The 15919-nt window shown below is 43.4% G+C and overlaps 1 protein-coding gene across 1 annotated transcript; it reads right to left on the reverse strand.

Annotated features, from left to right (window-relative positions):
• Positions 1-1551: 1551 nt before the first annotated feature.
• LOC111546846 (pleckstrin homology domain-containing family B member 2) lies at positions 1552-2597 on the reverse strand. Its single transcript, XM_023218313.1, is given in 2 exon segments — positions 1552-1901; positions 2519-2597. Coding segments are annotated over 2 exon segments (429 nt in total).
• Between the last annotated feature and the right edge of the window lie 13322 nt (positions 2598-15919).

The raw sequence follows: 15919 nt of genomic DNA on the forward strand, positions 1-15919 counted from the left end.
ACTCTCTCAACAAGTAGAAACATAGGCTATAAGGAGGCTTAGGCAGCAATGCAAAACCCAGGCAGACACACACTCAAATAGCTCTCTCTGAATAAAGCGAATCTGCCTCCACACGCTTGTTTGTTATTGTTCTGACTTCTCCAAGCTTTAAAGGATAAAACCCTAAAACTCAGAAGCTCAAATCAATTCCTAATGTGGGATATGTTTTCCAAATATGGCTACCAAAACCATACAAGAATAACCTGAGAATAAGAAGCTAGGGGCCAGGTGCAGTGGCTCACGCCTGTAATCCCAGCACTTTGGGAGGCCAAGGAGGGTGGGTCATGAGGTCAAGAGTTCAAGACCATCCTGGCCAAGATGGTGAAACCCCATCTCTACTAAAAAAAAAAAAAAAAAAAAATACAAAACAAATTAGCCAGGCATGGTGGCACACGCCTGTAATCCCAGCTACTGGGGGGCTGAGGCAGAGTATTGCTTTAACCCGGGAGGCAGAGGTTGCAGTGAACCAAGATCGTGCCACTGCACTCCATCCTGGGTGACAGAGCAAGACTCAGTCTCAAAAAAAAAGAAAAGAAAAGAAAAAAAAAAAGAAATTAAAAAAGGAAGCTAGGGTTAGGGAGATTTCTGAAGCATCGTGTTTCGAAGGCGGGCTGCACCCTGTCATCCTGAGGAGTTACCCTTGCTGGGGACCTGTGGAGCCCCAGAAGGCAGATCAGGGGGCTCTCACACCACAGCCTTGGAGAACTAACCAGAAGCTTACCAATCTACAACTCCTAAGGTAACGTGCAACCAGTTCTGGTCTGTGGTTTGAAAACCTTAAATGGAAAGGAGCTGTAGATGTTCTTGCCACAATCACTCATGACTCATACAACACTATATTACTGGCATAACATGAAAACAAATTATCCCTTAAGCACTACACCTAACTCTAAAAAGAAAATCCCTTTCAAAACAGGTATGCTCAAATACAGTATTCTGAGACTTCGGGAAGGACAGTCCTAGAATGAGCCAGTGTCCTGGAGAGCCCATGTTTGAACAAAATAGTACAGTTCTGGCCGGGCACGGTGGCTCACGCTTGTAATCCCAGTACTTTGGGAGGCCAAGGTGGGCAGATCACAAGGTCAGGAAGTCAAGAACATCCTGGTCAACATGGTGAAACCCCATCTCTACTAAAAATACGAAAATTAGCCAGGCGTGGTGGCACGTGCCTGTAATCCCAGCTACTCGGGAGGCTGAGGCAGGAGAATCACTTGATCCCTGGAGGCAGAGGTTGCAGTGAGCTGAGATCGCACCACTGCACTCCAGCCTGGGCGATAGAGCAAGACTCCATCTCAAAAAAAAAAAAAAAAAGAAAAGAAAAGAAAAAAATACCACAGTTCAAACTTTTCTCTGTTGTACTTATGTGGATTAGTTACAATTATGATGTCACTACTTTCAAAGGAATGATTAAAATTATTGTTAAAAACATTTGTCACAAACAGAAATGCCCTGTAAATCATATTAGTGGACAGAGGGTTATCAGAAGCTATGCACATCAAGATCTTACAGCCTCTAAAAGACCCAGAACAGAGACCCTAAGGCCATGACCATAGCCACTCCCACCAACATGCCCAGGGCCAGGTCACTGTCATTGTCTGGATATCACTCTTGAATGATGACTTGGTTAGCAGGCTGCTGTCCATCAAGTCCTGCATAGGAGTCCTGGCAGGGCGCAGCATACGCCTGTCCATTAGCAGCATAGACAGTGTGAGTTCCTGGCGGGCACATACCACTGTATGGCTCACGGCCCTATTCCTCAGTGGCCGGAGCAGCATAGGTCATGTGTGGTGGAGGGGAGGAAACCACGGGTGTCTCATGAGTCATGACAGTGGAGCCCACATAGGCTGTGTTTGTCCTGGAATCTTGGAGTATAAATTTCCAGGCCAAGCTATCACCTGTGTTTTCTACATAAAGACTAATCACTTTCCCATCTCACCTAACAATCTGCAGCATGCCGTCTTTTTCCATATATATAAAAATATATCAATATATATTTTAATAAGAATATTATATATTATATAATTATTTTTAAATATTACATTAATACAATTAAGATACATTAATATTTAAGTATAATTATATAATGCATAAATATTATTTATTATAAAGTATACAATATATTTTATATATTTTTTTTTTTTTTTTTTTTTGAGACAGAGTCTCATTCTGTCACCCAGGCTGGAGTGCAGTGGCATGATCTCAGCTCACTGCAACCCCCACCTCCCAGGTTCAAGCAATTCTTCTGCATCAGCCTCCCGAGTAACTGGGATTATAGATGTGGGCCACCATGACTGGCTAAATTTTATATTTTTAGGAGAGACAAGGTTTCACCACGTTGGCCATGCTGGTCTCGAACTCCTGACCTCAAGGGATCTGCCTGTCTCAACCTCCCAAAGTGCCAGGATTACAGACATGAGCCACTGCTCCTGGCAGTATGCAGTCTTTTGACTTTCCATCCAGAGGCTGACTATCCTGACACTCCTGCCCGGTGGGGATGCTGAGGCATTCCACTTGTATGTGGACCTTATCCTCAACACTCTGCCGAGTCTGCTCATCATAACAGGTCAGGTGCCATCTGAGCACAGGTCAAACCAATTCTTATTCAAGAGCTTCAATATAGCACTGTGTCACAGCAACCAGCCACTCTTCACACCATCTCTTCACCCGCCAGCCAGAGTGGAGAATGCAAAGACGCCCCTGGGGTTCCTCAATGTCTATTCTTCTAATGCAATATTGCATTTGGTTTGTGAATATTTGATCTAGAATTTTTACATCTATATCCATAAGTAAAATCAGCCTATAGTTTTACTTTTGAAATATCTTTGTTGGCTTTTATAAAATGTAATGCTAGCTCTCAGAAAATGAATTGGAAAACAGGAAAATAATGTGTTTCATAAGATAATTTGGGGTGCTTTTCATCTACTTCTAAAGAATGATCATTAAACTCCTTTGAGCCAAGGAGACCTTGAAAAATTTAATGAAACCTTTGGACTTGAGCCCTAGAAAATAGTATGTGCTCACTTAAGCTTAATTTAGCATACAATTTACAGGAGTTCTTCAGATTTTACTCTGCATTACAACCCTGGCCAATTAGAATGAGAATGAAATGACGTGTTTATTTTTCCATTTTCTCACTAAACCATAAGGATCACAAGGAGAGGGACTGAGTTTGTCTTAGTCACCATCCAGCACTTAATGTAGTAGGCACTGTTTAGAATCTTGATATGCTGTTTCACATAATCCTTCCAGCAACCTTTCAAGACAGGTTTATTGGCAAAGTCACCTAACATAAACCACCTTGTAAACAGCTTTCTTTCCAGTTATCAGAATGCCCCTGAGCTAGTTGAAACCATAGGCATTAAACATAAACAGGCTAATGCACCTTGAAAATAATATAGGAGTTTGAATAGAAACGCACTTACCAGCTTAGAACTATCTGAATATGGATGAACTTTCTTTTTTTATTCCTGTGGTAGGAATTTCAGGCCCCAGTGCCTGGACCCAATAGTAAGAATCAGGACCACATCTCCACAGCCTCTAGGAAGAACCTGTGTGCATCTCTTCAGGCCAGCTCGCAATGTATCCAGGCATACAGAATTCTGCACCCTCCCTATGTCGTGTCTCTGTTGAGATGCCCCTGAAGAAATGCTGTTCTTCTAATTGGATGAACAGAGCCAATGTACTACAATAAAAATATATATATTTAGTCTTAGTCCACAGTTCCTGACACATGAGCTTCTAAGACCCATAGAATCTCTCACACAACTACGAGTGGTTTTTTTGGACCTAAAGACAGAAATGTCATTCAACCCAGCAATCCCATTACTGGGTATATAACCAAAGGAACATAAATAGTTCTGTTATAAAGACACATGCCACATGCGGCCGGGCGCGGTGGCTCAAGCCTGTAATCCCAGCACTTTGGGAGGCCGAGACGGGCGGATCACGAGGTCAGGAGATCGAGACCATCCTGGCTAACATGGTGAAACCCCGTCTCTACTAAAAATACAAAAAACTAGCTGGGCGAGGTGGCGGGCGCCTGTAGTCCCAGCTACTCCGGAGGCTGAGGCAGGAGAATGGCGTAAACCCGGGAGGCGGAGCTTGCAGTGAGCTGAGATCCAGCCACTGCACTCCAGCCTGGGCGACAGAGCAAGACTCCGTCTCAAAAAAAAAAAGACACATGCACACATATGTTCACTGCAGCACTATTCACAATAGCAAAGCTATGGAATCAACCTAAATGCCCATCAGTGACAGACCGAGTAAAGAAAATGTGGCACATGTACACCATGGAATACTATGCAGCCATAAAAAAGAATGAGATCATGTTCTTTACAGGAACATGGATGGAGCTGGTGGCCATTATCCTTAGCAAACTAACCCAGGAACAGAAAACTAAATACCCCATATCCTCACTTATAAGTTACAGCTAAATCATGCGCACACATGGATACATAGAGGGGAAAAATACACACTTGGGCTTATTAGGTGGAGGGTGGGAGGAGGGAGAGGATCAGGAAAAATAACTAACGGATACTAGGCTTAATGCCTGGGTGATGAAATAATCTGTACACCAAGCCCCATGACACAAGTTTACCTATGTAACACACCTGCCCTTGTACCCCTGAACTTAAAAGTTAAGGGCTGGGCACTCAAGCCTGTAATGCCAGAACTTTGGGAGGACAAGGTGGGTGGGTCACTTGGGGCCAGGATTTTGAGACCAGCCTGGCCAACATGATGAAACCCCGTCTCTACTAAAACTACAAAAATTGGCTGGGTGTGTTGGGACACAGCTGTAGTCCCAGCTACTCAGGAGGCTGAGGCACGAGAATCGCTTGAACCTGGGAGGCGGAAGTTGCAGTGAACCCAGGTTGCGCCCCTGCATTCCAGTCTGGGCGAGACAGAGAGACTCCATCTCAAACAACAACAACAAAAATAAATAAATAAATAAATAAACAATTAAAAAAAAAAAAAAGAGTGTCTTTCCATATGTTAATGAGATGACTGGTGACTAACGATTCCTAGATAGCCTCAGGATGGGAGCTCTTTGCCAGAAAGCCCAACATATGATTACAGGATTGGAACTTTCAGTTTCACACGCTGATCTTCAGGGAGAAGAGAACCAGAGATTGAGTTCAATCACCAATGGCCAAAGATTTAATCCATCATTCCTAAAAACCCCTAAACAAGGGGCCTCAGGGAGCTTTGAGGTTAGTGAACTCATGGAGGTGCTGGGGGAATAGGGCACCCGTTCCCTGTAGCTTGCCCTGTGTGTCTCTTTATTTGGCTATTCTGAGTTGTATCCTTTATAACAAACCAGTAAATGTAAGCAAAGGGTTTTCCTACATTTTTCCAGCAAATTCTCAAACATGAAAAGAAGGGCATGGAAACCCCTGATTTATAACCAGTCAATCCGAACCAAAGTGCAGGTGCAACCCAGGACATGTGATTGGCATTTGAAGTGAGGCCAGTTTTGTGGGACTGAGCCGTTAACTAGTTTTCCAGGTAATTATTATCAGACTTGAATGGAATTGTAGATCACCCAGTTGTTGTCCGAAGAACTAGAGAACTGATTAATGTGAGGAGAAGAGAAACTCACACACATTTGGTATCAAAAGTTTGTGAGTAAACACATTTTAGGCACCAATGAGCTGCTAGAACAGTGCCCCTTCCATTTCCCCAGGTCGCTAATGAAATGGAGGAAAACTACAGCCTCTTTCTCCCTTCTTTTTTCCTGCTAAACTAAAAAAGCCTGGAAGCAGCATCTAAATTTGTTTTTGTTTTACTCATATCCCATGCAGCTAGCTTATCTGTGCAAAGGCCCCATGCACTTACAAGAAAAACATCTTGCTTCACCCTCTACCCGTGGAACTAGAAATTTTGCTTTTAATCCAGCTAGTGCAGTAGATCTTACACTACCTATTTTTCAAATAATAACATTGGAACTTAACATTAATTGGTCCAAGTTCACACAACATTGCAGTATCAGGGCCCAACGTGGAAGCCTACTACAGCGGTTACTGCTTCAGGGGACCACCACTGCATCACCCCATATACAAGGTGTTCAGTCATCCTCCCCACACGCATATCTTTTTCTAAATCCACCCACATTGGGGAAGTTTCTCTGGTTCAACTATTTCATTGAGGAGGCAGCGAAGGCTCACCCCAGAAAGTCACACCGGAGTGGGGAAGAAGCGACAGAAACCCAAGAGTAGGAATCCTTCTCCCAAGCACACAGTGAGAACTAGGTTGGCAAGAGCTGAGTGTCATTAAGCTTTTAGTCTCCCACACGTGTCTTATCAGGCCCCACAACAATTCTCTGTGGAACGTTAAGGAAGAAAAGATTACTTGATAAATAGTGTGTCTTCCCCTTCCCTAATCTCATTTACCTACCTCCAGAAACATGTTTCATTCTGACTGGGCAAGTCTTGGCGTAGACATTCAGTGATCTCAGACCTCCAGGCTTATCAAACTGCTTTGGGATTAAGCTTGGTCGTTCTTGCCAATTATAGATTCCTTTCTCTGTTAAAACAGCCCTCTAGCTCAGAAGGGAATTTCAACACCATCCCTAGACTTTCCCTTTGCGCAGGTCTAGGAGCACTCAGCAAGATGATTGGTTCAGTAACTCAGTAACTGTGATTGTGACAATGAGTTTTCAGTGTGAATCTTTTCTAAACGAGTAGAAATCTGAGGCATCTGTTAGGAAGCGTGCTTGGACTTGTGAATCTCCAAGACAGGCACTCATTTTCTCATTTAGGCCTCTTGTGCAACTGGCCTCATTTTTTAAATTAACACATTAGTTTTTTCCCCACACCAATAGTTTCTACTCTTCCTAGAAAATGTGATGCTAACACGGAAAAACAATGGCAGACTTAAGTCCGTGGAAGATATTACCTAGCTGATTCGTAGTAATAACAGTAGCAAACACTTAGGGAGCACTTACTGCCCATCAGGTACTGTTTTAAGTTCTTTCTATATATTAACTCTTTTCATTGGCCCAGCAACCCTATGAGGTAGGTCTAGTGTTATTCCTACTTTACACATGGGAAAACTGCACCACAGAGAGGTTAAGTAAATTGTCCAGCTATTGAGTGGTGGATTTGAAATCAGAGTCTTTACCCTTAATTACTACACAATTTTGCTTCTAATAGAATGTATTTCTGAATAAGCTTCTGTGAGGGCAATGGTCTCAGGCTTCAGTGGAAACCACAATTCAGACCTCAGGAGCCCTACCATTCTCCAGCAGACATGGCATGCCCCAAACATACACACGAAAGCATGAAAAAGGCTTTTTGGTCAACTACTGATTTCTGGACATCTTTGCAGTTGTCTTTTTGTGAGAAAAAAAAAAAAAAGATGGAGAAAATGAGTATTCATGCTTGCAGCAAGACACTAATTTTGAAAAATTATAGGAAAAAGTGTGATTTTGTTAAAGAAATGTAGTTGGCTATTTTCAGAAGATTTATAGAAAGTCAAAACAAGCCAGGCATGGTGGCTCACACCTGTAATCCTAGGACTTTGGGAGACTGAAGCAGCAGGATCCCTTGAGGCCAATTGTTCAAGGCCTGCCTGGGCAACATAGTGAGATCCCATTTCTATCAAAAAAAAAAAAAAAAAAAGCCAGGTATGGTGGCATCTGCCTGTAGTCCCAGTTGCTTGTGAGGCTGATGCAAGAGGATTGTGTGAGTCCAAACTCAGGAGTTCAAAGTCACAGTAAGCTATGATCACACCCCAGCTCTCCAGTCTGGGCAACACAGTGAGATCCTGTCTCTGAAAGAAAAAAAAGAGAAGAGAAGAAAAACCACCTAAATCTCTTCTCAAAAATATCTAAAGTCCTTTAATAACAGAAAGATAATAATTTGTAATTTGTGCATCATGTATTTTTATGAAAACAGTGTCCTTAGCATTGTTTCATTACAAACACAAACATAAAATAACAATAACAAAAAATACCCTACACAAATTTCAAACCATATGGGAGACTTACCTAAAAACAAGTAGAGAGATTGTTTTTCCTGCCCTAACTCTCTAATCTAGGATTCCTAACATACAGGGAGAAATGGGTGGCTAAACTATCTATTAGACTACTACTTTGGAGGCACTGGAGTACAATTTTTTGTTGTTGTTGTTGTTTTATTTTTTCACTATATATGCACCATATGTATCCGAGTACTTACAATACAAACAATTTAAACACTAATTATTAGTGAACACTTATTAAAGCCACCACCGTTTGTGACTAAATTCTGGGCTGCGGAATATAGATAGAAAAGATATACTACTTGTAGACTTGGGCCATAAAGAGTTCCCAGATGGGATTCTCGCTCCACTCATCCGTTCCCTGGATGATGCTGAGGTGCAGGTAGTAGCTTGCTGGGACTACTATGACAAAATATCACTGACTTGGGGGGACTTAAAGAACAGAAATGTATTTTCCCACAGTTCTGGAGGCTGGATGCCCATCACCGAGGTGCTGGCAGGTTTGGTTTCTCCTAAAGCCTCTCTCACTGGCAGGCAGACAGCTGCCCACTCGCCATGTTCTCACATGGGCTTTCCTGTCTGTGTGCACATCCCTGGTGTCTCTTAATATCTCCAAATTTCCTCTTCTTCTTATAAGAACATCAGTCACATTAGATTAGGGCCCATCCTAGCAGCTTCATTTTAATTTAATCACATATTTAGAGGCCCTGTTTCCAGCTATAGTCACATTCTGAGGAACTGCGGGCTAGAGTTTCAACATATGAACCTGGGGAAGATACAATTCAGTGCATAACAGTGACCTGGAAGCCAAAATATGGAACCACAAGATGAAAGGATCCTGGGTCCTTAAATCGCCCCTTGGAAGAGAGAAGCCTAGAAGATCTCTCAACTAGGAACAATAGCATCGGACTTTTAATGAGCAACCCAGGAACTTTTAATTTTCTTAAACAACTTATATTTTGGGATTATTTATAACAATCCTCCACTGACCAAATGAGAGAGCTCAACCATCCTCTGCTGAGTGTATCTAATTAAATCAGGTTTTAATATACTGGCTTCCGGTAAGGAGAAAGAGTACAAATGAAGAGGGAGAATTCTAGACCTGCAGTCTCTGAAATTGATTTGGTGAAACTGACCATGGACATTAGATTCTGTAATGAACTAGTACATTAATTAATGCTAAGTGGTATGATTAATTCGAATTACATTTTATTTAAGTGCAATGAATAGTTTGGGTTCTTATCTGTACCTGAAAAAAAATTCAGAATTAACACATCTGAATTGGTTCATTTGCAGTTGTTTGGTAAATCGAGCTAGTCCCATATTCTTGGGTAAGCATATTTCTGGATAGAAAAAGAAAGAAAAAGAAAAAGCTCCATATTCTGACAGCTTTATGATCTCTATGAGGTCAGTTGAAGTGTGACTGCCAGAAGCAGAGGCCTGCCAGCACCCACTATTCTTCTGTTCAGAGACAGTAAATTCGGATTTGAAGGGAAGAAGAAAGGAATTGAAAAGGCAGCCTCTTGGCAGCTTAAATTTCCTAGGCTGCTGAAAGGGGAATCCTCCACAGTGAGCAGTGAGGTGCTGAAAAAAGATGGGGTATGGGCCAGTGTTGTTCACCAGTAGCCCACGGAGGGGAAGGACCCTAAGTTATGTGGAAGGTGAAGAATGCTTCTGAATAGAGCATGGGGTCTGTAGTGGATCCATGGAGCTTCATCAAAGCTTCCTGGTGCTGGAGACAGACAGCCCCTGCTTCAGTTGGTCCCCCGGTCCCCAGCCTCACTAAACTGTTCCCCTCTTCAAGTCTTTCCTGTCTTGGACAAGTAGATTTACCTAATCTTCAGCGATGGAAAAACTGCTTCGCCTTGGCCACCTATTCTTCTCAGTGTTTTGCATCTTCCACATGGCTGTTAGCTTTTGAAACTAAAAGCCAAGAGTTTGATTCTTATTTCTGGGGTTCTGCTATGACAAGTCTTCCTTGAGGCAACAGAGCTTGGTTTCTGTCTGCCCAGCAGCAGGAGGTTCAAGGCATAACAGCGAATATCACACACACCAAAACCTCTCAATATATCAAAGCAGACTCCTGCCAAACATCAAAATAAAGAGCCGGAAAATTTTTTACCCCTTTTATATTTGTTTTTGGGGAAAAACAACCAAAGAAACTGCACATTATCTAGGGAAACATTTACAGACAAATGCAATCTGTCCTCTTATGGGAATCCCTGGCACAAAATCCAACGACTGATGTGGTCACGCTGCGTTTGACAGAGAGGCTGCGGCTATCGGGTGAAATAGAACTCCTCACAGAGACCAAACAAGGTTTGTGGGTTACCAGACACTGGTGTCCTCTTACAGACAAAGTGCGGTCTTGTCAGATGACATTCCAAAGGCACATGTCATCTTCGGTGTTCAGGTTGAAGCTACCATTGCAGAGAAGTCTCCTGTTTAGATGACAAAACAGTATCAAGCACAGCTTGGAAATTCTACATTTGCCAGCCTGGCCAACATGGTGAGACCCATCTCTACTAAAAATACAAAACTTAGCCAGGCACGGTAGCATGTGCCTGTAATCCTAGCTACTCGGGAGGCTGAGGCACGAGAATTGCTTGAACCCAGGAGGCAGAGGTAGCAGTGAGCCAAGATGGCAGCACTGGACTCCAGACAGGACGACAGAGAGAGACTCCATCTCAAAAAAAAAAAAAAAGAGGCCGGGCACAGGGGCTCACGTCTGTAATCCCAGCACTTTGGGAGGCTGAGGCAGGTGGATCACCCGAGGTTGGGAGTTTGAGACCAGTCTGACCAACATGGAGAAACCCTGTCTCTACTAAAAATACAAAATTAGCCGGGTGTGGTGTTGCATGCCTGTAATCCCAACTACTCAGGAGGCTGAGGCAAGAGAATCGCTTGAACCTGGGAGGCAGAGGTTGCTGTGAGCTGAGATCGCACCATTGCATTCCAGCCTGGTCAACAAAAGCGAAACACCATCTCAAAAAAAAAGAAAATAAAATAAATTCTACATTTGATATAGAATTAAACCATTAGCCAATTCAGAGTGGCTTATTTCCCTCTGTTTTATAGAAAATTGACCTAGATAAAAGTCAAACTCATGGTTTGTATTTAAAAAATTAAAAACTTGAAATGATGTACAAGTAGCAGTAACTGACCAAGCTTCAAGAACAAAATAGCCTAAAATGCTCTTATTTTAAGACAATTTGGGCCAGGTGTGGTGGCTCACTCCTGTAATCCCAACAGTTTGGGAGGAGGCCGAGGCGGGTGGATCACTTGAGGTCAGGAGTTCAAGACCAGCCTGGCCAACATGATGAAAGCTCGTCTGTACTAAAACTACAAAAATTAGACAGGCATGGTGGCACGCACCTGTAATTCCAGCTACTTGGGAGCCTAAGGCAGTAGAATTGCTTGAACCCAAGAGGTGGAGGTTGCAGTGAGCCAAGATCGTGCCACTGCACTCCAGGCTGAGCAATAGAGAGAGACTCTGTCTCAAACAAAACAAAATAACAAAAAAAAAAAAGACATTTTGGATTTGAGACATCAGGAAGCCACCAAGTGACTGTCAACTTTTGACCTCAACTCTGACTTTTGTTTGGGTTAGGTTATATCCTCAGATTTTTTTACCTTTCTTTGCCAGTGGGAGGCTCTAAAAAAAAAAAACAGAGAATCTTCCTCCAATTCAGAAATAGCCAAAGATCAGCACAAACAAACACAAAGCAGCATGAAGAACTGTTTTCTACTGCTGGAATACCAGGAAATATGAGCAGAAGACAAGAAGTGCTGCTGAGACAGGGCTTTAGTGGTTGGGTTGGTTGGGGAGGTAGGTGGTTTGGTTTGGTTCTTTCCCCTGCATTCAACTTATAAATTAGGTGGCAAATCACAAGAAAATTGGCCAACATCATGAATCATTTATGGGAGTTAAGGAATTACCGCCACCCAACCTAACATTTTGTAGACATGGAAATTGACATCTGGAGGAGTGACTTTCCACCCTCCCTCAGCAATTTAGTTGCAACACTTAGAGCAAGAACCCTGTTCCATCCAAGGCTGTTCCCACTTCAAAAGTGATCAGGGGCTTCATCATAAAAATCTACCTACCACCTCTGAGCCTAGCCATCTTCCCTCACCCCCACCACAACCACAAACCACAGCTTCTGCTTGACAGCCCTTACTACATCATCATGATGAAAACTCACAAGAACAACAGCATGGAAGTTCGAGGTTCTAACCACCACAGAAACTGGATGTACAGCATGTAGTAGGTGGTGAATAAATATTTTATTAATAAATTACTGAGTGATCATGTGAATAAAGTTGTCAGGGCATTAGAGACATAATGAGCAGCTTATAGTGTATAATGGGCTTCCTTTTAGGGTTTACTTTCTCGAAATATTTGGATAAGGGTTACCTGATAATGCTAAATATTGATAACAGTAAGTATAGACTTCAAATTAGGCTCACTCCACTGTTCAAATGCTTTAAGTAAAACGTCAAAATTCAGAACATCTGGGATGAAATAAGGCTTGGTTAGTCTTTGCAATTGAAATACTCTTAAAATTACATTAAAAATCAGGCCAGGTGTTGTGGTTTACTCCTGTAATCCCAGCACTTTGGGAGGCCAAGGTAGGCAGATCACCTGAGGGCAGAAGTTAGAGACCAGCCTGACCAACATGGAGAAACCCCATTTCTACTAAAAATACAAAAAGTAGCCAGGCGTAGTGGGGGGTGCTTGTAGTCTCAGCTACTCCGGAGGCTGAGGCAGAAGAATCGCTTGAATCCTGGAGATGGAGGTTGCAGTGAGCTGAGATCGCGCCATTGCACTCCAGCCTGAGCAACAGAGCGAGACTTTCTCTCAAAACAAACACACAAAAATGATATTAAAACTCAAAATGGTTTTAAATGTATTACAGTGGTTGTTGCTGGGACTGCCATTAGGGATGAATTTTTCCTCCCCTTTTTACCTTTCTTTATATGCTGAATTTTGTAATATTAAAAACAAGATTTAAGGCCGGGGGTGGTAGTTCACGCCTGTAACCCCAGCACTTTGGGAGGCCAAGGCGGGTGGATCACGAGGTCAGGAGATCAAGACCATCCTGGCTAACACAGTGAAAGCCCGGCTCTACTAAAAATACAAAAAAAAATAAAAAAAAATAATAAAAAATTAGCCTGCCTTTGTGGTGGACTCCTGTAGTCCCAGCCATTCCAGAGGCTGAGGCAGGAGAATGGCGTGAACCTGGGAGGCGGAGCTTGCAGTGAGCGGAGATCGCGCCACTGCACTCCAGCCAGAGCGAGACTTTATCTCAAAAAAAAAAAAAAAAAAAAGATTTAAAAGGGCAGGCCGGCCGTGGTAGTTCATGCCTGTAGTCTCAGCACTTTAGAAGGCTGAGGTGGGTGGATCACTTGAGGTCAGGAGTTCCACACCAGCCTGGCCAACATGGTGAAACCCGTTCTCTACTAAAAATACAAAAATTAGCCGGGTGTGGTGGCGCTCGCCTGTAATCCCAGCTACTCGGGAGTCTGAGGCAAGAGCATTGCTTGAACCAAGGAAGTGGAGGTTGCGGTGAGCCAAGATCGTGCCACTGCACTCCAGCCTGGGTGACAGAGGGAGACTCCTCCATCTCATTTAAACAAATAAAATAAAAATAAAGGACAAACCAGTTTGAGAATAAACTGAAAGAGGTCAAGCATGGTAACCCCTATTGCCTTGCCTGCCGGGTTCTTGATCTGGGGGATACAGCAGTGCATGGAAGAGCCCAGGCTTTGGCCCTCAGGGCCCTACATTCAAGAGAGGGCATCAGATGACCAGCAAATCAGCAGATCTGTGTCAAGTGGTGAAGAAGAATAAAGCAGGCTGGGATACAGTGAGTGATGGTAGGGAGCACAGTCTTTCAACAGGTACTCCAGGCTTCTCTGATAAAACGACATTTGAGCAGAGATCGAAGAGGAGTAAGGGCAGAAGCTGGAGACCAGTTGGGAGGCCTCCATAGCAACCAGGTGTGGAATGATAGTGCCTCTGTGTGCAGGAGAATAGAGAAGGGTCATACTCTGTCCATATTCAGAAGACACAGCTGCCAGGATTTGCTGAAGGAATGACAGAATGTGAGGTCTTTAGAAAGAAAGAGTCTTGGATGAGGCAAGATGCCTGAGCTTGGCCTGAACCTCCTTTGCTTCAGAACCAGTCCAGCCAAAATCCAGGTAGCTCGTGAAAGATGAATGAAGTTTCACTTTTTGAGCACCTGTTACTTTTCAACACACTGTCCGCATCCTTTCTCCTGTCTGGATTCACAATAGTCTTTTAATAGCTGGAAAAAAAAAAAAAAAATGTTATCCCAGACTACATAAATCAGCCATGATCACACCACCAGTAAAAGATAAAATGGAGACTAAAATGAACATTTGGCAATTTCCCTGGGTGGTTCTCCTAGAGGATACTGACCCCTTGATAACAGGGGCCACATGTGTCAGCACTGCATTCTCCACCATGCCCAGCAAAGCACCTGGCATGCTGTAGGCCCTCAACAAATGCTCACTGAATTAACTCCCCATGGGGAGAGGCCACGGGTGGCTACATTGTGAGGCTTGAGGACACAGGCATTAGACTTAGACAGATCTAATATTTGTCACTACCTCTGCATTCAGTCCTCTGACTTTGGGCAGGCTTTTAAACCTCCTAATCTTCAGTGTTCTCTGTTGTTTTTTATTAAAAAAAAAAAAAGAGAGAGAGAGAAGAAAGAAATGAAGATAATGATACTTAGCCCTCAGAGTTGGTGGAAGGATTAGATGAAATTATATTTGCAAAGCACTAGCTACAGAAGCTGGCACACATCAAGGAATCAGAAAGTGTAAACTGTTATTAAACCAAGGACCTCGAGACTATGCAATCCCTCCTCATTCCTCAGCCAGTACTTCAGTTCCTACCAAACCTGTTAGAAGACCCTGTAACTTAAAATAGAGCCACTGGGGAAGATCTCCTCCGCTCCACTGCCCTCAGCCCCACCCTTCCTGGCCTCGATGCTATGTTGGCTGAAGCACACAAGCTGAGTCATGCCAGCTGCCAGCAGGAGAATTTTAAGTCCTAAGGGGCCAAGTCCGTCACCCGATCCACAGCACACCCACACCTAGCTTTCCTGTCTGCAGAGATCAATGGCAAATGGGGGAGGCCATGTGTCTTTCTGGGTATCTGGGCCATCAACTGTGGAATGGCCATCCTATCTGAGCGTCTATCAGCCTTGGTTTGTGTATCAGTGTCGGAGAGGCACCTGGCTTATACAGTATCAGTCTGCAGACAACAGTAGAGAAGTGTGAATCACTAGATTATTTTTGTGGATGGCTAATTAAGCAATTAATGCAATCTGCATATCTAGCATAAGAAACCGAAAAGGCTGGGGGCAATGGCTCATGCCTGTAATCTCAGCACTTTGGGAGTCCAAGGCAGGAAGATCACTTGAGCCGAGGAGTTCAAGACCAGCCTGGGCAACATAGGGAGACCCTGTCTCTATTTTTCTGCTTTTTTTGTTTTTGTTTTTGTTTTGAGATGGAGTCTTACTCTGTCGCATAGGCTGGAGTGCAGTGGCACGCTCTTGGCTCACTTCAGCCTCCACCTCTGGGGTTCAAGCGATTCTCCTGCCTCAGCCTCCCGCATAGCTGAGATTACAGGCGCACGCCACCGTGTCCAGCTAATTTTTGTGTTTTTAGTAGAGATAGAGTTTCACCATGTTAGTCAGGCTGGTCTTGAACTCCTGACTACAGGTGATCTGCCCACCTCAGCCTCCCAAAGTGCTGTGATTACAGGCGTGAGCTACCACCGCACCGAGCCCCCTGTCTCTATTTTAAAAAATTTTTTAAAAAGAAAAGAAAAAGAAACTGAAATATTTTTCAGTCTTAGTAACTT

Source organism: Piliocolobus tephrosceles, chromosome 18 (assembly GCF_002776525.5).
Source record: "Piliocolobus tephrosceles isolate RC106 chromosome 18, ASM277652v3, whole genome shotgun sequence".
Taxonomy (NCBI): domain Eukaryota; kingdom Metazoa; phylum Chordata; class Mammalia; order Primates; family Cercopithecidae; genus Piliocolobus; species Piliocolobus tephrosceles.